We start from the raw sequence: 25,036 nt of genomic DNA, 5'->3' as shown, positions 1-25,036 counted from the left end.
CGTTGTACGGTTCTGAAGCCAAAAAATCCCTCTCCTGGGCGCCGCCATTGTGCAGCCAGAGCCTGTGAAGCCACTGTAATAAGCTCCGCCCTACAGCGTAACGTCATAAGACGCTGTGTATCCTTTGAAGTTTCCCTCTACGGCGGCTGTGAATCAAAGGAAACAGGAAGTAAAACCCCGTTTTTTACACTCGTATAACTAACGAAAAAGAAACTTTTCAGAAAAAAAGAGGCCTTGAACACAAAACACTCAAATACTAACTACATATCACCACAGCATACGGATGGGAGAAACATTCGTACGACGTGTATTTATTTTTTAAAGTTTGACTGCTCCCCCATTCAAATGAATGGGGAGATGGATTTTTTGACCGATACTGCAGCCAGCCACCAGGGGGCAGACACACTGCTGAAAGCTTCACCACCAGCCGAGCCAGATGCACCCCTGCGTCCAGGAATGAGGAAAGCAGTGAAAAATCTCACACATTCATTAAAATTCCTCTTAATCAGTTGTAGAAAAAAGTAACCAGAATTGTTTGTTCACTTGTTCAGCTTTTATAAAAAACAGAATAAAATATGATCTGTTTTGAAACTGGAGAGCCATTAAACATTGCTTTAATGACTAAATTTGGTCTTACTTTTAGTGGTCCATTTCCTCTGATTTGTCGTCCCTGTTTAATATGCAGGGTGTGATAGTTCCCTCTATGGTTCCCACATATGGCTCAGCTCTCGGACCCAAGAATAGAATGACGTCATGTGCTTTTATTGTGAAAAACCTGTACCGGAAGTTGCGCTTGGCATTTGGCATGCGCATAATCACACCGAGGAAGAAAAGCTCCAGTGTTCCACTGACGGCATTAAATTGTAAACATTAGACACCCGGGGGACTCCTGCGTCTCTGGGATGGCAGTATAAGGTAAAAACCTTCTTTAATGTTTCTAGTTTTCATGTCTTCTGTTAATACCGACCAAACTCTCGCGGTCTTTGACAACAAGTGAGTCTACGTTAGCATTAACGTCCCAGTTTAGAACTTTAAAAGCTGCTGTGTGATCCGAGGCTGAGGCAGGCTTGTTAAAGCAGATACTCCAACACTCCACTCCTCTCAGGGATGTGTTTACTGTTAATTAAAGGGTGTCTTCCCTTCATCCTGTCGAGTAACTTTACATTCTTCATTTATCCTGTGAGGGGAGCCGCCTGTGGATTCCTAACCCTGGTGCTAGCAGCGTTAGCACATGGCGTCCTCAGACATCTTCCCCCTTAGCTCCCTCAGATAATGACTTCTTCTTGCGTGAATACCCTGAAATAACATTCTGGTTAATTGTTTTTTACTTCTATTCTTGTGACTTACTGGGACTTTAATCCTAAGGCAGAAGGAATTGAGATAAGCTACCAAGCTAGCCGACTTCGCATCCGGTGTTTCGGTGCAACGAGTGACCCTGTTAACTGGCGTCTTTCGGCCAAGTATGTCACTGGTTGTGGTGGATACAACAGCTGTCAAAACACGGATAGAGTTCCAGAGAAAGCTTTCAGGTTTATTTTTTAGTATTAATGGTGCCAAATTACACTGATGGGATGTGCCTTCAATGAAAAAACTAATCAAGGTGGACGTTTTCATGAGCTGTTGCAAGAAACAACCCCTACCGAGTTAGGGCAGACAGTCGCGACTTAACAGGGTCACTGATTAAGCCGGAACACCGGGTCTGTCTGCTGAAATTGCTGAAAACACACACGTAGCCCACATTAGTGCCATACCTGCAAACACTGGACTGTGGAAAATAGGGAAATTATAGGGAGTATGGTAAAATCAACCAATACCCATGCAACCCTGTCCATATATGACCCTGAACTACAGATTAATACATTTAAAAAAAACAGATATGTAAGTCAAATACTTTAAATGTCTCTTAAATTCAAGGTTTGCACTAAAAACTAGCAATAAAAACATAAACAATTAATAAAGTCCATGTCTTAGAAATATGACAAACTTCATAAACATGTTGAAGAGTGAGAGGAGAGTGAGCCATTGCAGTGAGGACTAATACACACATATTCCAGGTAGAGGTTTGCATTGACACCATATTTTGATGTTAATACCATTACGGTATTATTTCAATGCAGGAGTCTCTGTAACATGAATCTACATCTTTGTGTGCTTTTTAAAGTCATTTATCTGGGTCCTTTAAGTCCTATTCATGACCTACAGCTACATGTGATCTGACCTACAGTAACCTCTGCATCCTCAGCTGGTTTCTGCTCTTTATTTAAAGAAGGAAGAGACTTCCTCTGCATCTCCACCTGAGGTTATCAGATAGAGTTTAGTGATTTAATAACTTCACCTGTGATATTGTAATAGTCTCTCTCACTGTCATCAGAGTCGCACAGCTCTAAACTCTCCTCATGAACTTTAAAGAGGATGCTGCGTTATTGCACGTCACAACTTAAGTTAGCTAGGAAGAACAGGGCTAACCCACTTTAATGAGGGATGGATGAAATCTTTAAACAGTGCAGAAGTTTGTTGAACTCTTACAAATTCTCATGACCGGTGTCACAGATCTACCTGTCGCTCTGTGTCTGTGTTTACCTGCTGTCAAAAACCATCTCATGCAGCGTCTTTTGAATCAAACCATCAACAGGGAGAGGAGAGGAGGATGTTTTTGGGGGTTTGAATATAGGGATCAAGTAGCGGACTGCTTGAAAAAGAAGTTGAGGGACACTCATTTGATTGACATCAACAGGAGATTGTCGGGAGAAATAACAACTCGGGAGAATAAGTTAAAAAGCGGTAGACTCCCGCCTAAATCTGGAGTGTTAGCAGGTTTGTTAGTACCTGTGAGAATGCATCCTTATATATACAAATATATGCTTTAAAGGAATACAGAGGAATATTTGGAAGGTAATGTTGGAAGCCAATTAACATCTGTTGTCCTGCTGATGGCGTGCAGTAGTAACCATTTAACTGTCCTGGTTCCCACTAATGAATCCTGATCTGTGATAGGTTAAGTACTTTAAGTGTGATGTTGTCTGGAAGCTCAGCTGCACAGCTCCAATTCCTATGAAAGTCCATGTTTCTAATATCTGCTGCTCAGAGTGCCTCTCAGGAAATGCAGCCCTGGTGGATCTTGTGCAAATTGATCTCTTCCAAACAGTATCAGAAAATGCATTAAACCTGTAATGTCATGTTGATGTTTTTAATTGATGTGATTATGTAACAGAAAAAGCTGAAGTGTCACCACACAGGCCTCCAGTGCAACACCTGTTTGACAACAACTGTATAAACTCTGCAGAGGCCGGGTTCACTGTAGGGCAGTGATGTTTGATTTATTGAGAACGGACAGGTGTGTCTGTTTTGTTAGGTGTTCAATCAGTGTGAGCAAACACACAAATCTGAGTACAGACTTAATGGGGAGTTTACTTCAGGTCAGATATGAAAGATAGAAGGACAGCAGGGTGCTGTAAACTGTAATTATCAATGTAAAATAATAAGTGTGCCCTTCGCTCTGTCTTTCTTAATTATATATTTAAATTATTTTTTATGTGTTAATGCTTATGTTTGTTCAGTGTCATTTTTTAAATGAGATATTTTACAATTTAATGTCATATTTAAATTGGATGTCGTTGGGCAGCTGGTCAGGCACCCTGCGGGAGGTGTCAAGAGGTCTGAGCCAGCTCCAGGACGCAACTCAACACAGAACAGATTCAATGTCTGAGTCTGAATCCTTGGGAAGAAGTTCTGAGATGAACTGATTCATTAAAGGGTTCATTTTGGTTAAGACAAGACCAGTTGTGATTCTGTGTCCGGTGGGACAGTAAGACTTCAGTTAAAGCTGGGGTTGGTAATCAGATTTAGATCCACTTTTTGTCATACTGGTTAAAATGATCTTTATGTCCTGATGGTAATCAATACATGATGTGTTCTTAAAAAAGAGTGGAAAAAAAGCTGCTATCTACAGCCAGAGTAAACCTGGGAAAACACCAACCAATCCCTGCCATCTCTCTCTCTCTCTGTCTCTCTGTCTCTGTCTCTGTCTCTCTCTCTGTCTCTGTCTCTGTCTCTCTCTCTGTCTCTCTCTCTGTCTCTCTCTCTGTCTCTGTCTCTGTTTCTCTCTCTGTTTCTCTCTCTGTCTCTCTCTCTGTCTCTGTCTCCTTCTGTCTGTCTGTCTGTCTGTCTGTCTGTCTGTCTGTCTGTCTGTCTGTCTGTCTGTCTGTCTGTCTCTGTCTGTCTGTCTGTCTGTCTGTCTGTCTGTCTGTCTCTCTCTGTCTGTCTTTCTCTCTCTCTGTCTCTCTCTGTCTGTCTCTCTGTCTGTCTGCCCCCCCCCCCCCCCCCCCCCCCCCCCTCTCTCTCCCCCTCTCTCCCTCTCTCAAAATAATCGTCCCCCCTCACTGCTCTGAAGTCTGTAACTTGTAGAGTCTTACTCTCCCACCGGACAAAGAATCACAACTGGTCTTGTTTGAACCGAAATGAACCCTTTAATAATCAGTTCATCTCAGAACTTCTTCCCAAGGATTCAGACTCACACATTGAATCCTTACTGTGTGGAGCCGCTGCCTGAAGCTGGCTCAGACCTCTTGACACCCACACAGGGTGCCTGACCACCCAACATCTAATAGATCCACTGAAAGTCCAAACACAAAACTCTTCAGGTCCATTATGAAAAGATTCTTCATCATCATGTGACGGAGCATGAATCACAAAACGCAGTAAAAGAAAAGTGTCATCGTTCACGCGTTAGTCTGATGATTATTTTAATATCTCATGATCTTGTTGGGTGAGATCTCACCACACCCCTGTCACACTGTACTGTATCAAAAACCAAATCCACAACAGGGAGATTATGAAAGGACCCTGTGACTAACACTGCATCAGGTGGATCACTAAGACTGTCTGACTCTTCTGTCCTCTCTGTAGGTTGACCTGAAGTTGTGGGACCAATCATTGATCTTCAGTGCATGGACGCAAAGCCAATGCGCAGGTACGTGTGCTCTCAGTGTGTGAAGGACTCTGTAGATGCTGATTCTGCTGGATGACATTAGGATTTCAGTACTTTTAAAAACCTGGGCCCTTCCTCTGTGAGATATTTAGTAGTCAAATCTTTTCTAAGTTTTGGAATCTCTCCAGATCTTCATCTGGCAGCAGGGAGACATGCCATCAGTGTCATCCCTGCAGGCAGCTGTGCCCAAACTAATACGCCCACTAAAAGACTGGCTCACTTGTGATTCAAAAAGTGTGACACCATTACTGGAAACATTCCTCCAGAGATCCAACGTTCTGTCAGTAGTAAGATTCTCATTTTAAAGCAGAGTGCTGTTTTCAGTAGAACCTGATTCTATTGACAAAAAGAGTCCTCTAACCCTGCAGAACCCAGGAGACGTTGATCCATCACTGCCCTGCCCAGTTATGGCCAAATTCCACCAGATCCATGTCTGGTCCGTCTCTGATCTGTCACAGCAGATCTATGATTTCAGATCTGAAAAACAGTTCTATAAATAAATCAATTATTGCAGCAACCCTTGATGCTTACACAGGACTTCCACCAGATCCGTGTCCAGTCCGTCTCTGATCCGCTGCGGTCCTACTTTGTGCTCTCTCGTCCGTCAACACCCTTTGGTTGCGTTTTCAGAACACAGCACGGAGCAGGACCGCCGGACAGCTGGAATGACCGAGGTTTTCCCACGGCAATCACTCAATCAAGGATTCCCCTCCTCCTCTCCTCATCCATGTTGTCTTTCTGGTCCTCTGAAAACCTCTGACCTGTTGACTCCTGGCCTGCCTCCGCTCAAAATGACATTTTTTTTTGTCATAGTTAAGTTAAAAACAATCAAACGATAACACAGAGTGTTTTATTCTGAAAATTAACCAGGTTTTTATTTTGTTTTGGTGCCTGACTTCCTGTCCCGCTCCATCTGCTCTTTTGAGATTGATGCATCGTGCGTCATCCGGCAAGACTAGATCATCAGATCAGAGACGGATCTGGTGGAATTTGGCCTTTAGTTGTGTTGCAAACTTACTGGTTGCATATATGCCATTGCCCAGTATTGAGACCCTTCTTCAACACCTAACAAACCAGGGTTGTCAACTCCTCAGTAAGGAAAGTAGCTATTGGCTGTCCTAGAAGTCGCTAAATGACGTCATCGCTTAGTTTGCATAATCTGAATTGTAATGGATGCTGTTGGAAAGACAGCTAACCTGTAAGGTTGAGAGAGAGACAAGAATATAGAATATTGTTTTGTAATATTGTAATATTGTTTTATCCATGATGACAGTTAATTAAAAAAAAACAATGAAAAACTTTTGAAATGAGATAATATTCACATTAACTCTTAAATTTTCATACGTGAACGAATATTCGAGCATTTGAAAATCATGTTCCATCCTTAAAATGAAGTAATTGAGCAAACAAACAAAAAATAGCATTAAATTAAAGAATAATGGGAACAAAAACAAAATGGTCACAAACATGTGGCACCAAAATTAAAAAAACAAGTTTCAAACAGTGATTACATAACAACATGTAAGAGAAATGAATCAGTGTGTGTTTCTGACTTTTTAAAAGACTATCAGTTTTTGATCTCATGTTTGTGAGGAGAAGATTTCAGGCAGAGGATCCTCTAAAAAGAACATCATATAATTACTTCATGTACTCTGTGTTAGCAGATGACCTGTGCCCACTTGATGTGTCGTATACCTGTAATAAGCAGTCTATCACATATGTTTTAGTTGCTCCCTCCATGACTGGATGATCTCACGTTTTTCAAACACAAAACTCTAGTTTGCAAAGCAGGAGTTAAAAGTTTTCAGTCTTTAATGTGAGCTCAGATTACCCAGATTATGTAATCAGGATTATTTCACATCATAGAAAGCTCATTATACGGCAGTTTTCACAGGCTGAACAGCAGCCCGGTCTTTGTGAAGAGTAGACTGGTCTTTGTGTAGGAAGTGTGTGGAGTTCCTCCTTTCAAATCGCCTCAGCCTGCCGGACTCAGATATTGTGTCGGTGAGTCAGATCAGATTTAAATACGCTGCTGAGATTTGTAAAGATTTCATCACTTAAATCTGAAAAACAACCCGACTTTGACACAAGTTCCAGTCGTTAATGTGTAGAAACAAAAGTCAAACATTACTCCAGAGGCAGGGTTTAGTGTTAGCAGCGTACGTCAGCCACGTCCACAACATGAGGGCGGACGTGGAGATACATTTACAGCTATATTTAAATACCCCACACTGAGACAGAAGATCAGGTGTGTTATGATGAGTGGACTTTGCATTGACAAGTACTCTGAATATGTTAGTGCATTTAAAATAAGCGACACATGTCTAAAACAGATACAGTGTAAAGTAAAGGCTCTTTCTTTCATATTCATCTATGGCGAACCTATCACATGGGGTTCCACAGGGTTCAGTCCTGGGTCCCGCTCTTTTTTTCCATTTACATGCTCCCCCTTGGCCATATAATTCATAAATACGATGTCCGTTATCATTGCTATGCTGATGACATGCAACTTTACATCCCAATAAAACATAATAACCAATCAGAAATCACTCATCTCCACAACTGTCTGTCAGAAATTCAATCTTGGATGGCAGACAACCTTTTGAAACAGAATGACTCGAAATCTGAAGTCATTGTGTTTGCCCCCCCCCAGCACAGAGGGATCATATCCTGCCAAAATTGGGTGAGCTTTCAAATAATGTCAAACCATCAGCCAAAAACCTTGGTGTGATTTTTGATTGGAATTTGTGTTTTGAGCCACAGGTGAAAAAAGTTGTCCAGTATTGTTTTTATCAGCTCAGAAATATATCCAAAGTCAAGTCCTTAAAGGTGACATATCACGCTTTTTTCATCAATATATATTGGTCTAAGAGGTCCCCGAAACATGTCTTTAAAGTTTATGTTAAAAAAAACACTTTGAAATCAGATTTTGGTCTGCCTGAAAAGCCCTCTTCTTCAGTCCTCCTCAGAACACTCTGTTTTCTCTCTGACCACGCCCCCTCAGGAAGTGGATGTGCCTCGGCTCTCCGGCACGTTGATCTAATGTTTACATGTTGGCTGAATATACACGGCTGCTCACAGACCCGCGTTACTTCAACCCTCTGAATCTGATCCAGAATCTGATCCTGACGGAGAGGCGCCTGCAGCAGGACCTTGCTGAACCATTGGTCATAGATTTAGTGTTTCTTGTTGTTTTATTTATCAGTATGTAGACGTGTGTCTTGGTACACAGCTACGAACATGTAGCTATGTGGCTATGCTAACTAGCGCTAGCACTTATCCATGATAAATAAAAATCATCCACTAGATCTTCAAATCTGCAGACGTGGGGAGTAAAACCGACCTCTACCAGAAAGGCAGCAGGACCTTTTCTGAAGGATTGGTCACAGATTTAGTGTTTCTTGTTGCTTTATTTGTCAGTATGTCGACGTGTGTCTTGGTACACAGCTACAGCTACAGCTATGAATATGTAGCTATGTGGCTATGCTAATTAGCGCTAGCACTTATCCATGATAAATAAAATCATCCACTAGATCTTCAAATCTGCAGATGTGGGGAGTAAAACCGATTTTGTGTTTATTAAGACAGCCTACAACTAGCATGCCTCCCTCCTAAGCTCCTTGTTACCACACATGTGTGCAGGTAATGAAAAACGGAGGAGGGGTTGAGTTGTATTTTATACAGTCTATGGGCTGAACAAGCTCCGAGCTCTGACTCCGTGACAGACCGGATATTGTTGTTACGTAACAAAAACACGGATGTCTGAAACGGCTCGTTTCACACACATTTACAGAAAGGTGGAGAAATCAAAACAGGGGCAGAATGGATTTTTTTCATTCTAGGGGGTGTTTGTAGACATGCCAGGGAAACATATTTCAGGTAGAGAACCATTAAAAAGTCCATTTTGCATGATATGTCACCTTTTAATGTCAGCAAAAGGTCTTCAAAAAGGTATTCATGCCTTCATATCCTCCCGTCTCGCTTACTGTAATTCCCTGTGCACATGTCTTAGTCAAAAATCAATCCACCGTCTTCAAACAGTTCAAAACGCCGCAGCTCGTCTTTTAACAGGAACTAAAAAATGTGCCCACATCACCCTGATTTTAGCTCATCTACACTAGCTGTTCCAAGGACCCGACTAAAAACTAAAGGGGGACAGGGCCTTTTCAGTCAGGGCTCCTACACTCTGGAACAGCCTGCCAGAGGAGATCAGTCCTGCAGAATCAGTCCCGTGTTTTTATGTCATTACTCAAAACGCACTTTTACAGGAGAGCTTTTATTGTGTGATTTTATTTCATTTTAGCTCTGATTTTAAGAGTCTGTTTTATAAGTTTGTATGTTTTTAAGCTTTTATTTCATTTTATTTTTAATCGCTTCATTTTGCTTTGCCCTTCTTGTTTTTCTTGCCCACTTTAAAGCACTTTGTTACTTGTATTGAAAAGTGCTATATAAATAAAGTATTATTATAATTATTTCTAGACTGAAGGATGGTGGGAGGTGCTTTTTGGATAAGGCAACAAGTTATAAGAACGACTTCAAGGACACCTGTATTTACTTTGTTTCTTTGTGTGTGTATTCTAATTCATTCAAAACACCCTGCGTCATCATTTCATCATCTGTTTGATGTTTTAGGGTCACCAGCGCACGCCAAGACGCCACTGGAATGGACATCACCAGCCGCTGTACTCTGGGGGACCCCAACAAGCTCCCTGAAGGGGTCCCCCAGCCCGCGCGCATGCCCTACGTCTCCGACAAACATCCCCGGCAGACCCTGGAGGTGATCAACCTGCTGAGGAAACACAGGGAGCTCTGCGACGTGGTGCTGGTGGTGGGCGCTAAGAAGATCTACGCCCACCGTGTGATCCTCTCCGCCTGCAGCCCCTACTTCAGGTACAAAGAGACGCCGCGTTGTTGTGTTCTTCATTCATGTGAAATCTGACGGAGCCGTATTACAATAGAGCTGCAGCTGGCACGGTAGCATCTCTTTATGTGTGTGTTCCTTTCAGAGCGATGTTCACAGGAGAGCTGGCAGAGAGCAGGCAGACTGAAGTGGTAATCCGGGACATCGATGAGAGAGCCATGGAGCTTCTTATTGACTTTGCCTACACCTCACAGGTAACAGCAGCAGAGGACTGTGTTCACTGATATTAGGCTGATGTGTTGTTTCTGCTCAGTTCTGTTAATTCCACTGAACATGACAAAGCTAAGGGGAGCTTGTACAACATATGATGGCTGTATGTGCTCCTGCAGAACTCGCTAGGCAAGATATTATTATCTGTGAGGATCTGCGTCAGCGCCTCAAGGCTTTTCTATTTTTAAGCATTTTAGCAAAAACATACGAGAGTGCTTTTTCATGTAAATGAGCTTCATCAGTGAGGAATGATTCACCTTACATGCAAATATAACCACATACCTGTCATAACTATTTCAGTTGCTGAACACTTCAGGAACTCCCTTGTCATATGTTTTGTGCCAAATATTTTCAATGTGTGACAAGTTTAGCACGTGGACTCTTCTGCTGCAGAGCCATGCTGTTGTAAAACATGCGGAATGTGGTCTGGTATCTTCCTCCTGCATTATGCGGGTCTTCCCCATAAAAGGCTTTCCCTGGATGGCAGCATATGTCGCTCCAAATCCTGTATATACTGTATGTTCAGCATTAATGCAGCCATCACAGATGTGTAAGCTACCCATGTTATGCATCCCCATGCAATCATGGATGCTTGCATTTGAACTGTGCGCTGACAAAAAGCTAGGTGGTCTCTCTCCTCTTGAGAGCGGAGGATGCAGGGTCCATGATGTCCACAAAGAAGGTCACATTTACATGGGACTTCCACTAGATCCATGTCCGGTCCGGTCTTTAAAGAGCACAGTAACAAAAACAAAAACAGAGCAAAATGAGACTATAAAAACTGTTTTCCAGCAAGCTAGTCCTGTAGCATACTTCACATGTCTGCTGTGATATCTTGTTCAGTGAGAAATGCTTGTGGGCCAGTAATGATGATTAATAGAACCTCCAAGGAGGTAAAATCTGACGGCTACAAGGATTTAGAGCGGAGAACTTTCAACTTCAAGTCTTCCCCTATTTTTCAATTTTTAATTTATCTTGTTGATTTCGATATTTCAGTCGGTGCAGACTCAAAAAGAATGATGGCCAAATCATAAAATATCAAGTTAAACCTTTGTAAGTGTAAGCTCTAATGTTTATACAGAGTTTAAATTTAAAATTAAGTTCTATCAAAGGTTTAAGAGAAGTTTAATTTTCATCTTGCTTAAATGATGTGGAAGTTCTCATGTTTGGTGTAATGATACTAATTTAATGATTTAATTTGTAGAGCACTTAAAAAAAAAAATAACAAGTTACAAAGTGCTTTACATGGGAAGCAAAATAAAACAGGCAGTTCATAAAATCACACAAGTCAAGATAATGAAATAAAACATATTTTAAAATACATAAAAGTCCCCTACTCTTAAAATATATTTCTTAAAACAGTCAAAATAAACTAAAACAAAACAAAATTAAATAAAACAAAATTAAATTAAACAAAACAAAACAAAACAAAATAATAAATAAATAAATAAATAAATAAATAAAATAAAACAAAATAAAACAAAACCCAAAAAAAACCCCAAACAAAATAAAACAAAAAATAAATAAATAAAACAAAACAAAATAAAATACAATAAAATAAAATAAAACAAAACAAAACAAAACAAAACAAAATAAAATAAAATAAAATGAAATAAAATAAAACAAAATTAAAGAAAACAAAACCAAAAAAAACAAAACCAAAAAAAACAAACAAAATAAAATAAAATTCAGCTTAAATTCAGATTAAATTAAATTAAATTAGATTAAATCCAGATAAAATCAGGAAAGGCTCTGTGATAAAAGTATGTTTTCAGAAGAGATTTAAAAGAGCTCACTGACTCAGCAGACCTGATCTCCTCGTGCAGATGGTTCCAGAGTGTTGGACCCCTCACTGCGAACACCCTGTCCCCTTACATTTTCATTTTTGTATTTAGAATGCACGATAAACTTCTGCCCGAGAGGATCTCAATGCAATAAGATATGTGTGACCTCAATAAGAATGTAGTCCTGATTTAATCTGGATCTTCAATAAACCAGTGAGGTAGATTTCACCTGCCCTGTTGGTGGTTGCATTAAAAGAGGATTACTTTTTATCTTCATTTAGTTTCATGCTACTTTTCAAGTTTGGTGTGACCCAGTGTCAGTATGAGGATCTCAGTAGAGACTGAGAGGCGGCTGCAGGGTGCCACAGCTGCGATGGAAGATACAGAAAACAACTTTAACTGAAGCGTGAGCGGTCTCAACTCTGTTGCTCTGTGACTGCATGTGACCAGACTCTGATGTTGCAGGTGACTGTCGAGGAGGGAAACGTCCAGACGCTGCTCCCTGCTGCCTGCCTCCTTCAGCTGGCTGAGATCCAGGAGGCCTGCTGCGAGTTCCTCAAGAGACAGCTGGATCCCTCCAACTGTCTGGGCATCAGGGCCTTCGCAGACACACACTCCTGCCGCGAGCTGCTCCGCATTGCAGACAAGTTCACCCAGCACAATTTTCAAGAGGTAAGAGGTTGCATACAGAGGGACAGCTGCTCAGTGGCTTTAGAAACACTTGTTAGAACACAGTATATGATGCAGCTACATTTATTTCAATCAATCAATTTATTTGTATAGCGCCAAATCACAACAAACATTATCTCAAGACTCTTTTACAAACATAGGAGGTCTAGACCGTACTCTTTGTCAAATTATGAACAGAGACCCAACACCAAGACAGGGTAAGACTCAGTCTGTTCCCACCTTAATCCACCATGAGCATTGCACCTTGCAATATTTAGCTAGTTACAGTGGTGAGGAAAAACTTCCCTTTAACAGACAGAAACCTCAAACAGAACCAGACTCATGTTAGACAGCCATCTGCCTCGACTGAGCTGGGTCTGGAAAGAGGGATAGAAGAGAATAAGAGAGAGAGGGAGCGGAGATAGTGATGAGACGAGTAGTAGAAGCTGTTGCTAGCAGGAGGATGTCTACAGCAGCTCAGAGGAACCTACGAGACAAGGGAGCTCAGGGACTCCAGAAAGGTCTATGGTTAGTAACTTTAATGGGACAGGAGGAGTTAAAGTAAGTGATGAGGGGGTTTAGGGGGGAAGGGGGTGAGATAGGATCCCAGGAACTCTGAAATCTCTGGTATCTCGTCACTGTGGGGAAAACTACAGATCCAATTGATCCTTTGTGCGTAAACAGCTTTTGGAAAACAACCAGAATCAACAAGTGTCCGTGTTTACCGATGATGTAATGTCATCAGCAGGAGAGCTCGTCACACGCTCGTAGTTTCTTCAGCACTGTTTGCCAAACCTCCCTCATGACGTCTGCACACACACATACACACGTACTCTGAGACAGTTGTTGGTGTCTGGTTCACTGGGTCAACATGGAAAAACCCCGTACAGTCTATTGACTCAGGATGACAAAGATGAGGGAGCATGATTGAAGGGTTTGAGAGTACAGAAGAAGGGAAGCTGTCACATCATCATTCTGCATGGAGAGATAAGGCAGACTTTTAAAAAAAGGAGCTGTTTTCATACTGATACAAGTATTGGAAATGCCTCTGGTGCAGCGTACCCGGCACCTTGGTATGCTGCACCAAATGAGTCTGGTCCACATTAAGTTGTTGATCAGTGCTTGGTGTCGGCCCATTCCTGAATTTGGGACTCGTCTGATACCAAGCTGGTGCTGATGTTCTGTTCCTGGAGAGCTGCTCTCTGTTTCAGTCAGACTCCAGTTGTTCACAGCCCTTCATACCTTTTGCTTCTGTGATAGTTCAAACAACAACACAGAAGAAAACTTGAGGAATCCTTCACCTGAAGACTTTAATTTAGTCGTGCAGATACAGAAAAATGTCGTTCGGCAGCTTGTGAGTCACGAGGAACTGGAAACAGGCTTCAGGCTGTTGAGATCTGGGGCTTACACAGAACTGTCTCCTTGCTGATCTCTTGTTGTCTTATATCCAACTTTTACCAAGGTCCTCACTCCCTCACTGATGGTCATGAAGGTTTATGAGATTCTGGACAAACTGCAGAAAATGTGACAAAGAGAGAGAGAGAGAGAGACACGCCTTCAATCAGGCCCTTTGAGTTTATTTTCTCAAGTAACACAAATGAAGGTTTCTTGATCTTTTCCTAAGAGCCAAATCTGTCCAGCACAAAATACATGTATTTACATGAATAAGTTGTTTGTTGATTTCACCTAGATGGTCCTGACAGAGAGTTGTTCGTTTTCAGCCACACTCTGCGTTTGTCAAAAAGCAACCTTTCTCAGTCCGCCTGAAAGAAAGGAAACTCTGTTTCACATGAAGACAGTCGTTTTGCTGCTTTTGAGTTTATAAGCAAAACATTTATAAGGCACTGTTTTAAATTCTTAAGTTCTTTTATAATCATCCCTTTCAACCAAGAGGCAAACCATTAATTGATTGATTGTTAAGAACTTATTTGAACACATTTTTTTGTTTTGATTTTCTATCACGTGGAACGTTCAGCTATCAGGGAGGTGTTTTAAGTTTAAAGCATGTTTCCATGTGAATCAGCTGACTGAAGGTGTTACTCACAGCGGAGACGCTCAGCTGGGGGCTGCGGCTGAGTGACAGGTCTCCACGAGCGCTTTTTTTCTCCGCTGCCGGACTGATCTCGACCTGGTTGCACTCCTGGCTGACACCTGACCACGTTCACATGCTTATTTTTCTCAATAAGAACGAGTAGACAGAAAACTGGACACTGTGAGTCTGAAATATGTTTCTGTTCAGTCCCCTTGTTGAAGTCTGAGCCTTCACTTTTATGACTATATGTCTGCAGAGATTATGAGCCTGCCCCACATGTTGATATTCAGCATGTTTAACGTTTTTAACACCTCAATACGATCAGTAGCTGTTTAATATTGTCAGTTATATACATTGTGTCATAAAGGAAAAATTAAAGCTGGGGTTGGTAATCAGATTTAGATACACTTTTTGTCATACTGGTTAAAATGATCTTTATGTCCTGATGGTAATCAATACATAATGTGTTCTTAAAAAAAGAGTGAAAAAAAGCTGCTATCTACAGCCGGAGTAAACCTGGGAAAACACCAACCAATCACCGTTTTTTGGGTGCCATAATTTTAAACCATTCAAATCCTGTCCTGCCGTTCTGCCCGCCTCCTGCGCGTACATTTCCCCGGCGTTCAGTCCACGTCCCCTGCCTCTATTAACTGCCCCTCTCGCTCGACTTCAGGCCTGTCCCCTCTGACCCGATGAAGTGCTTTTCTCAGGACTGTAGTCCGGATCAGAGTCTAAAAAGCTCTCACCATGGGGGCTCTGACAAGCACCAACCCCAGCTTTAATTCAGGGGAAAAAACGCATTTTGCATTGTTTTTGACATGGAAAACTTTTTTTTTTTTTATAATACTCTTTTTTTAAATTTGATTTTTCAATTTTATAAACACAAACATTGGAACAAAATAAAACAAAACACATAGAAAACAGAAAAAGACCCACCCCAAACTAACAGAGATCGATGCGCTGTACATATACACAAGACAGTAAATGTATAAGTAAATAAATAAGTAAGTAAATGAAAGGACAACAGGAGATAGGTAAACAAAGAGCACATACAAGAAATAAATGAAAGGGCAAACAGTCCTCATCTTCCAGGCACAGATGATAAGTTATGTCTTCAGCAAGAAGGAGTGCAGTGGTTCCCAGATCCTCCAGAACTTGTCTGGTTTTTGATTAAGGTCATGAGGCAACTTCTGGAGAGGAAAAAGAGCAGAGATCTGTGATATCCACATGTTAACTATAGGGGCCTGAGGAGTAGACCACTGCAGCAAAGTAAAATTTTTTAGCCAGAAACAAAAGAATTGTCAACAGAGATGTAGTGTCCAAGTCGAAGAGGATGTCTGGAGCATGGTTAAGTAGACAGAAAGAGGGAGTCAGTGAAAACTGTTTACCAATCACCTTCTGGATTACAGAGTGAACCCCCTTCCAGAAAGTTTGAATGCAGTCACAAGACCAAAACAGAAAATACTTGAAATTGACATCCCTAGTCTTGACACACCTGCAGTATGTTCTACAGATCGGAGCTTGTAAACTCAGTGACGTGCCTGCAGGCTGAACGAGCCCTTCAAGTAGGCAGGAGTAAAAACAGGTGTCAGTGATTAACATGAACAGTGACTGTGCTCTGTTGAAGTCACACATTTAATCTCACTGCTGAGTCATTCTGCTTCACATCAGAGTCCTGGAACACTTCTCACTCAATGTTTGGAGTGGGATCATCAATATTTAGCTCAGAGCTTTCCTCCCTCTCCGATGGGCAGACTTCTGTTGATTACCACATGAAGGAGGAGTACATTCGGACACACAGGTTTCTGGGTGATGTTTTGAACTGTCGTATTGTAGAGGGATAAACCCTTTTTGAAGAAAGCACTGAAGTGATGATGAGTAAGACTGCATTCCTCTGTGTCTGTGTGTGTGTGTTTGACTGACTCTCTGCTCTGCTTCTCTCAGGTAATGGAAAGTGAAGAGTTCATGCTGCTGCCCGCCAACCAGTTGATTGACATCATTTCCAGCGATGAGCTCAACGTGCGGAGTGAGGAGCAGGTTTTCAACGCTGTGATGGCCTGGGTCAAATACAGCATCCAGGAGCGCAGACCGCAGCTGCCCCAGGTTTGTGGAGAGGAAAACTCACACAGCACAAAGTCACTGCGTCTGTTTCACACCTCCAGGCTTCAGTTGGAGCAGAGGAACACTTTGAACTGATGTAGGTTTGTTTGTGTCCTGTAGGTCCTGCAGCACGTACGTCTTCCACTGCTCAGCCCAAAGTTCCTGGTGGGCACTGTCGGGTCAGATCCCCTCATTAAGAGTGACGAAGAGTGCAGGTGATGATCTGGATGTATTTAAATTCTCAGAGAAGCCTGATTAACCTTCAATCTAATAGTAGTAGTCTTACATGGTGTGCTGTTTCCTCTGTTATTTCAGAGACTTGGTTGATGAAGCGAAGAATTACCTGCTGCTGCCACAGGAGAGGCCTTTAATGCAGGGCCCCAGAACTCGGCCCCGGAAACCCATCCGCTGTGGTGAAGTGTTGTTTGCAGGTCAGTAAAACTTAAGGTGCATTTCAACCTTTTAAGGTGCTTTTAGCCCCCACAACTACTTCACCCTGAACTAAAAGGTTCCTGTGCCCCCATTGTTGTCTGTGTTTCGACCGTGGGCTGAAGTCCCGGGTAGATTGTGCAAATCAGGCCAGTGACGTATGGAGGAAATAAAAAGTAAATGCACTACACCACCAGACCAGTAGAGGGCAGTAAAACAAAGACGGATGTCATTCATCACAGATGACACCATAGAAGCAGACGGACAGGCAGGTATCATTATGAGCAACACAGCAGTTAGCCTGTTAGCATGAAGAGACTCAGCTGGTGCTGTTTAAGATGGTGCTATATCTCATCACAGATGGATTCACTGAATCAACACGTGAGAGGAGATAAGCGCGAGTAGCAAAGACGTTTCAACACGGCTTTAAAATCCTTTTAACTCAAAACGCCGTCGCAGAGATCGGTCGGTGTTTTGGTTTAAACAGCAACCCTGTTAACTGGAGACTCTCAGCCGGATGCATCCCTCATAAACATCTTTAGACGATCATTAAATATCTGATGAGGATATTTTGAAATCTTAAAACTCCCTCTGTGTTTCAACAGCTGTGTAAACTCCACAAACACTGACACGTTCAGCTGAGGGTCTCCAGTTTACAGGGTCACTTTTAAAACCGGAACACCGGGAGAGACGCATTCACGGTGGGCTGAGAGAAGACTACTGTTACAAGCTGCTAAATCAAGAGAATCACAGCTTCTTCTTTTGAAAAGTACACACACATACAAAAAATATAGAACAAATAAAAACTAATGAAAGAAAGAGAAATCAAGTGAATCACAGATGTGTGTGATGTTATTGTGGAAGGAGGGAGGAATAAAAACACTGCGGTTAATCTACCAATCAGACACGTTCAGCAAAGTACTACCCCCCCCTAGCAGGGGCTTTTAAGGGGGGAGATTATCTACCACTGAACTAAATTTAAACCCTGGGTCCACCGGTCGAAATGACGTAGTTCCGGTGTAAAGTCCCTTGTTCCAGGGTAAAGTTCCTCCTTTTAGAAACCCTTTTCCAAGATGTGAAAGACGGTGTTATGGTATCTCATGCTGCCTGATATGAGTCACCTTCATGACTTTTTGTGCTCTATAATAACACTCACCCTCCTCCCACTACTCCTGTAGTCGGCGGTTGGTGTAGCGGTGATGCCATTTCCAGCGTGGAGCGTTACGACCCTCAGACCAATGAGTGGCGCATGGTTGCCTCGATGAGTAAGCGGCGGTGTGGAGTCGGCGTCAGCGTCCTGGATGACTTGCTGTATGCTGTGGGAGGTCACGACGGCTCATCGTATCTAAACTCTGTGGAGAGGTGCGACCTGAACACTCTCATTATTCCATGTTTCATAAAGGAGGCTTTGAAAAATGTATACAAGCTCTACTTTCTCTCTCTCTCTCCTGTGAAGGTATGATCCCAAGACGAACCAGTGGAGCAGTGACGTGGCTCCCACCAGCACTTGTCGTACGAGCGTGGGAGTGGCCGTCCTCGGAGGTTACCTGTATGCTGTTGGCGGACAAGACGGAGTTTCCTGTCTCAACATTGTAGAAAGGTATTTCTTGTTGTTGTGTAAACATACATTTCACAAGTGAATATCTGAAGCTGAAGCCAGCAACTTGAATTAGTTCAATACAGAACACATCTTACAAGGGATGTCCCGATCTCGATCTCAGCCATCGGATCAGAGCCGATCTGGACGTTTTTTAATTGATGTGTGGTCAGTATTTTAGCTGATCATTTACATCGCTGTCACTGAACGGAATTTGCAGCTGAAGGTGCGAGTGTAACTGAGGGTTCTGAGTTCACTTAACTGTGTATACATAATGAGAAAATAATAAATGGGACATTGATGTAGAACTCAAGCCATGATTTCAATTTTAGTGTAGAACATGAGCACCACCAGACCTTAACGCCAGATACATTACTGAAAAAACATCTCCTGTACACACCCCATGATAACTCTCCAGGGACACATGGTTCAAAAAGGTGAACACACAAACCAAACACAGGACAGTCTGTTACATTAGCATCCTCGTAGCTAGCAGCAGCTGCTGGTCTCTATACTGGCATGCTGCTCCGTAGCAAGTGGCATGCAACCGGGCATGTTTCGATCTCGCTGTCACTCCCAATATTTACACTCTCCGTCTCGCAGCCGGATGCTGCTGTTGTTAATCGTGCACCATCTCCTGAGAGTTGCGTTCAGAGCAGCCTCAGATTTAAGCATGCTGTAATGCATGCACACCAGTTTGATGGGTCTCATACAGTAGAGCTTGTAAAACAGATGAGTTGTACAACAATGCTAGCTGGATTAAGTTAAATGGAATAAACATAAGACATATTTTTTGTTTTTTTTAATTACTTATTTTTGTTAAAGGAAAAAAAAAACAGTGCAGCTCAACTCATATCGGATCGGGACTCGGTATCGGCAAATATTCAATATAAAAAAAGCTGGACGGGACATCCCTTCATTTCACCTGTAGCAAAGTGTAGACTTCTTAAAAGATTCTTTTGAGTAGGAAACAATCACTTCAAGAAATGTTTCACATTAATTACATAAACCCCCACTAACAGTGGCTTTAACTAATACTTTAGCAACGCACATATTGAACACAACACCACAACAAAGGTCACATCTGTCCTCACAAGGGTTGATATATGATGTTGGATTCTTACAGAGGTAATGTAAATAGAGCATCTGCTTGTCTCCTGCTGTAGATACGATCCTAAGGAGAACAAATGGACGCGTGTGGCCTCCATGAGCACCCGGCGACTTGGTGTAGCTGTGGCGGTGCTGGGCGGGTTCCTGTATGCTGTCGGAGGCTCTGATGGGACGTCACCATTAAACACAGGTGTGACGCTGAATACAGGGAGGAATGTATGAGATTGAGAGGAACAGAAGATGTTTGTAAATGTCTCTGGTGAGGATTAATTAAACAGACACAGCTTCTTTAACCCTCCTGTTTCCTTTTATTTCCCTCCTGGTCTTCCTCTCCTTCTCAGTGGAGCGCTACAACCCTCAAGAGAACCGCTGGCATACAGTGTCTCCCATGGGAACCAGGAGGAAGCACCTGGGCTGCGCGGTCTACCAGGACATGATCTACTCTGTCGGAGGGAGAGACGACACCACAGAGCTCAGCAGTGCTGAGCGATACAACCCCAGGACCAACCAGTGGTCTCCTGTCGTGGCCATGACATCCAGACGGAGTGGGGTGAGTGTGTGTGTGTAGGAGTGTGTTCACGTCCTCAATTTGAACACCATAAGTCATATATTAATAACCAGAGAGACAGAAGGATCAGTTAGTAAATGTAAACATTGATGTACCGGTATAAAAGATGCTTTGAAGTGTGTCAAGCTGAAGTCTACGTGTGTGTTTGTGTGTGTGTGTAGGTGGGCTTGGCTGTGGTGAATGGTCAGCTGATGGCAGTGGGAGGCTTTGATGGGACGACATACCTCAAAACTATAGAAGTCTATGACCCTGACGCCAACACATGGAGGTGAGTGCCGCTGTGACATAAGTAAAGATGTCTCTGTTTCTCTGTCACAGCTCCTGCTAGAGATCATGTTCATGTTATTCTTCTTCTTCTTCTTCTCATCCTCTCCCACTCGTCCCTCTCCAGGTTGTACGGAGGAATGAACTATCGCCGGCTAGGTGGAGGCGTGGGCGTTATTAAAATGACTCACTGTGAATCCCACATATGGTAACACTAACTCCCCTCTAACCCCCCCCACACGCATACACACACGGTCGTACTTCTCATCACATTGCAGTGGATGCCTGTGTTCACCGACTCTTGTGCCTCCCCAAAAAGAGACGCTGGGATTCACGCAGGGGGTGAGGAAGATGACGGGGGGGGGGGAAAGACAAGACGAGACGGAAAGACGAACAAACTCTGAACTGTAGTTGATCCCAAACACCCCCACCTCCCCCCCACCCCCCTCTGAGGTCATTAACTTTGGAATAACCTGATTATCTTCACGGTTATCCTGAAGTGCACTGAGAGCAAGAAGTCCATCAATCGCCGTTAATCTTCCACTTTGGACCGGACTGTCCTTCTTCTGTTACTACCGCCCAAGTTCTCATCCTCTGAGCCTCTCAATCTGGAACATTGATTTGGCGTGTGATTGCTCTGCTGCTCGGGGACTAGCAGCTCGTGTGTCGAAGGCATCAGGTCATTAGAAGAAGGCAATTCTCTGTCTTTCACTCCCTTTTTTTTAAAGGTGCCAGCCCTTTATGAACACCATCGACGACGGATTAAAAACATCTGCGTTGTTTAATGATTGTCAGAAGAAGAAAAAACTCCTTCATTCTTTTTCTACATTTCTTCAGTCTTGGAAGCTTTCATCCTTGAGCTTCATGTGTAGCATAAACAGTAAGTTATCCGGTCTTCAGTCCGGGTAACCATCAAGCTTAATAAACTTACTGCTTCTGATCCCAGAGGAAGGACGGCTCACATTAACAGGATCTAAACCTTTCCACCTCGTGTTGAAGGAGGCCCGTCTGCTGCTCTGTACAGGAGGCTGCTGTTACCTGAGTGTGGACTCTTGAGTTTTTAAAGACTTCACTTATCAAGAGATCTACTCCTGTAGTCCACCAAAAACCTGCAGAACCTGGGCACAGAAGTTGGTTTATTTCTGGCTCCAGTGCTGAATCCTGAAGGCCTCCAGCAGTGTGCGGCGCCATGCAAACTCACGTCATCATTCTGTTATTGGAACGTCTTCTCACTCATTGGTCGATTATGTTTCAGCAGCCGACACACCCTGCAGCTCCAGTTTGTAGATTCTGCAGAAAGGAAACAGTCACAGGTCGGCTGTCAGACCAGCACCTGTCCCCCCATCGCCCCACAAGAACCGTGACTTCTTTTGCGATGCAGTGCAGAAGTGCGCAGGTGACTTTGATGTTTCAGTCTGTCACCTCACAGACATTCATACTGTTGCACTCAGTTCAACAAGATCACAGTGTTGCAGACAGAAAACACAAACATGAGTGTTCAAGTTCTCCTGGTCCGTGCTTCATGCTCATGCTGTCGTGTCTGATCCTGATTCACAGGTTGTTCAAGACACTCACAGATCATCCAACAAGCACTTCCTGAAGCATGGAGACCTTTACAGTTCTGCTTTATTCTTAGTTTTTATTTTTCATCTGTACTGTAGCCCCCCCCCCAAACCTGTTCATCCCTGTTAAAGCCTTAAAATCTACAAACACACTTACAAATGTGACTTTATGAACACAGGATGAATAGATGCATCCCATCAGGATCTTCAAACAGCTCAACAGGACAGTAAACATGGGATAAGGTCAAATTAAAAAACAGTGTGTGTTCAAGGTCATGAAGGAAATGTCTGTTCTCTATTTTTTAAATAAAATCAGCGACTGAGTTCTCCAACACGGAGCGGTGAGATCCATCAGGCTTTGATACACACGTCTCAGTTTCTGATCACCTCTGGGTGGTGGATTTACTGCTGCTAAGGGAGAACCAAGGCCAGAGTCAAAGTGTTGTAACCAGAGGTCAGTGTGGCTGCAGGCTCAGAGTTTAAAGGTGACATATCATGCAGAATCGACTTTTTAATGGTTCTCTACCTGAAGCGTTTCCCTGGCATGTCTACAAACCCCCCCTGAAAATGAAATGAGAATCCATTCTGCTCCTGTTCTGATTTCTCCACCTTTCTGTAAATGTGTGTGAAACGAGCGGTTTCAGTTTTCAGTGTTTTTCAAACGTCACAACGCCATCCGGTCTGTAACAGGAAGTCAGAGCTCGGAGCTTGTTCAGCCCATAGACTGTATAAAATACAACTCAACCCCTCCTCTGTTTTTCATTTCCTGCACACGTGTGCTAACAAGGAGCTTAGGAGGGAGGCATGCTAGTTGTAGGCTGTCTTAATAAACACAAAGGTCGGTTTTACTCCCCACATCTGCAGATTTGAAGATCTAGTGGATGATTTTTATTTTTCATAGAAAAGTGCTAGCGCTAGTTAGCATAGCCACAAAGCTACATGTTCGTAGCTGTGTACCAAGACACACGTCGACATACTGACAAATAAAACAACAAGAAACACTAAATCTGTGACCAATCCTTCAGAAAGGTCCTGCTGCAGGCGCCTCTCCATCAGGATCAGATTCTGGATCAGATTCAGAGGGTTGAAGTAACGCGGGTCTGTCAGCGGCAAACATGTAAACATTAGATCAACGTGCTGGACAGCCGAGGGCACATCCACTTCCTGAGGGGTCGTTGTCAGAGAGCTCATTCTCATTTAAAGGCACAGACACAGAAAACAGCCTGTTCTGAGCAGGGCTGAAAAAGAGGGGTTTACAGGCAGACCAAAATCTGATTTCAAAGTGTTTTTTTTAGCAGTAAACTTTAAAGACATGTTTTGGGGACCTCTTAGACCAATATATTTTGATGAAAAAGAGCATAATATGTCACCTTTAAAACCTAAAGATGTCTTCTTTTTGTAAAGTGGAGAAGAAGTGAACACATCTACACTTCCATCATCAAAGTCCTGCCCAGACTCTGAGGAGTTTTATTGCTAAAGGACCACTTTGAAATGAAAACCATAACACAGTCCACAGTCCTCTGACTCAGATCTGTGCACATGAATAAGAACAACCTCAAGCCAGACGTTACAGATTGATGTTTGTGTTTCAAAATCTCAAGGTTTGCAGAAATATGCTGGTTTTGTTTTGTTTTAAGTCCTACAATTTAATTGATTGAGTGTCATGATATGCAGCCCAGTGCGAGGGCACCACCTGCTGGAGAACAGGCAGAGTGCAGCACTGATGGTCTGATTAAAAAGCTCCTGCAGATTTCAAAGTGTGGACTCCAGCAGACACTGTTTGAGTCGATGATGGATTCACTTTGAATGAATCTTCTCAGATTTTATTGCACTGTGATCAGGATGTATTCAAGACTCCCTCTCTTTTTTTTCTTGTTATATTTTATATGGATTGTGAACTTTGAAGATAAGGGGGAAACGTGAACAACTTTGAACTGAGACATCTCCAGCCTCACACGCACACACACACGCTGGGACAGATTGATCTCTGAGATGCATCACAACAGGACCTGCTTCAGTTCATCACCTGTCCTGCACTTCACATCGTGTGTGTGTGTGTGTGTGGAAGAAATGCAACGACAGGACAGTGACGGCAAGATGATGATGATGCACGCCTGCAGAACTTTTTTTTTAAATATTGGTGTTATTGTTGATTCTAGCTGACAATAATCATAATTAGGCACTTTTAGACTTTGGATTGTCTGATCATGGAGTTATGCAAATGTTGACTCAAACCATTTCATGCAGTCGTCTTTAGAGCGCCCGTCTGGATTTCGTCAAACAGAAATGTGATGAAGTATTCTCTTTGTATGCTAGCTCTTGGAACAATGTCTCAGAAATATGTTACTATTCTTTCACTGCCACAGAAACTCCACTCAGTTTAAGAGTCCACATATGTTACGGTCTTGGTTTGAGACAATCTTGTTACTGTGAAGGAGTTCTTCAGATGTTTGTTTTTTAGCTTTGTAACGATGCTTCTATCAAAACTGATATGATTTCATTCATTTTAAAAAGTGACATCTTTTCTTACCAACACTACACAGGAGACGGTTCAGGTTCTAATAGGGGTGCAATGGATCAAAAAACTCACGGTTTGGATCAGATTTTTCAGATCAGCAAAAAAAAAAAGAAGACAAATATAACTTTGTCCTCCATTTGTTTTTTAAAACACTTGTGAACTTTTGCCCATTAAATAAAAACAACATTCAACTCAAAATTTACTGCATGTGCAAAGCACCCTGTCTGTGGGCCCAGTCCTGCCTCATTCACTGCATGAAGGAGCAGAGGAACTTCAAAAGTTTCA

The 25,036-nt window shown here is 42.6% G+C and overlaps 1 protein-coding gene across 1 annotated transcript; it reads left to right on the top strand.

Annotated features, from left to right (window-relative positions):
* The first annotated feature begins 777 nt into the window (after positions 1-777).
* Positions 778-22,589, top strand: klhl20 (kelch-like family member 20). Its single transcript, XM_034703808.1, has 14 exons — positions 778-915; positions 4,906-4,969; positions 9,620-9,877; positions 9,994-10,102; positions 12,368-12,574; positions 16,548-16,706; positions 16,824-16,918; positions 17,019-17,134; positions 18,311-18,494; positions 18,589-18,732; positions 19,896-20,029; positions 20,181-20,389; positions 20,569-20,675; positions 20,799-22,589. Exons 2-14 carry the CDS (start codon positions 4,947-4,949, stop codon positions 20,881-20,883), a joined length of 1,830 nt encoding a protein of 609 aa, XP_034559699.1. The 5' UTR covers positions 778-915; positions 4,906-4,946; the 3' UTR covers positions 20,884-22,589.
* The last annotated feature ends 2,447 nt before the right edge of the window (positions 22,590-25,036 follow it).

Source organism: Notolabrus celidotus, chromosome 15, assembly GCF_009762535.1.
Source record: "Notolabrus celidotus isolate fNotCel1 chromosome 15, fNotCel1.pri, whole genome shotgun sequence".
NCBI classification, from domain to species: Eukaryota; Metazoa; Chordata; class Actinopteri; order Labriformes; family Labridae; genus Notolabrus; species Notolabrus celidotus.
This window is presented reverse-complemented; position numbering and strand designations above follow the sequence as displayed.

Bases quoted from the DNA above. Each gene is read 5' to 3' on its own strand.
- klhl20 (XM_034703808.1), top strand. From the start codon at position 4,947: ATGGACGCAAAGCCAATGCGCAG. The intron at 18,733-19,895 runs GTATTTCTTGTT...CTCCTGCTGTAG, and splicing joins TGTCTCAACATTGTAGAAAG to ATACGATCCTAAGGAGAACA. The intron at 20,676-20,798 runs GTGAGTGCCGCT...GTCCCTCTCCAG, and splicing joins CCTGACGCCAACACATGGAG to GTTGTACGGAGGAATGAACT.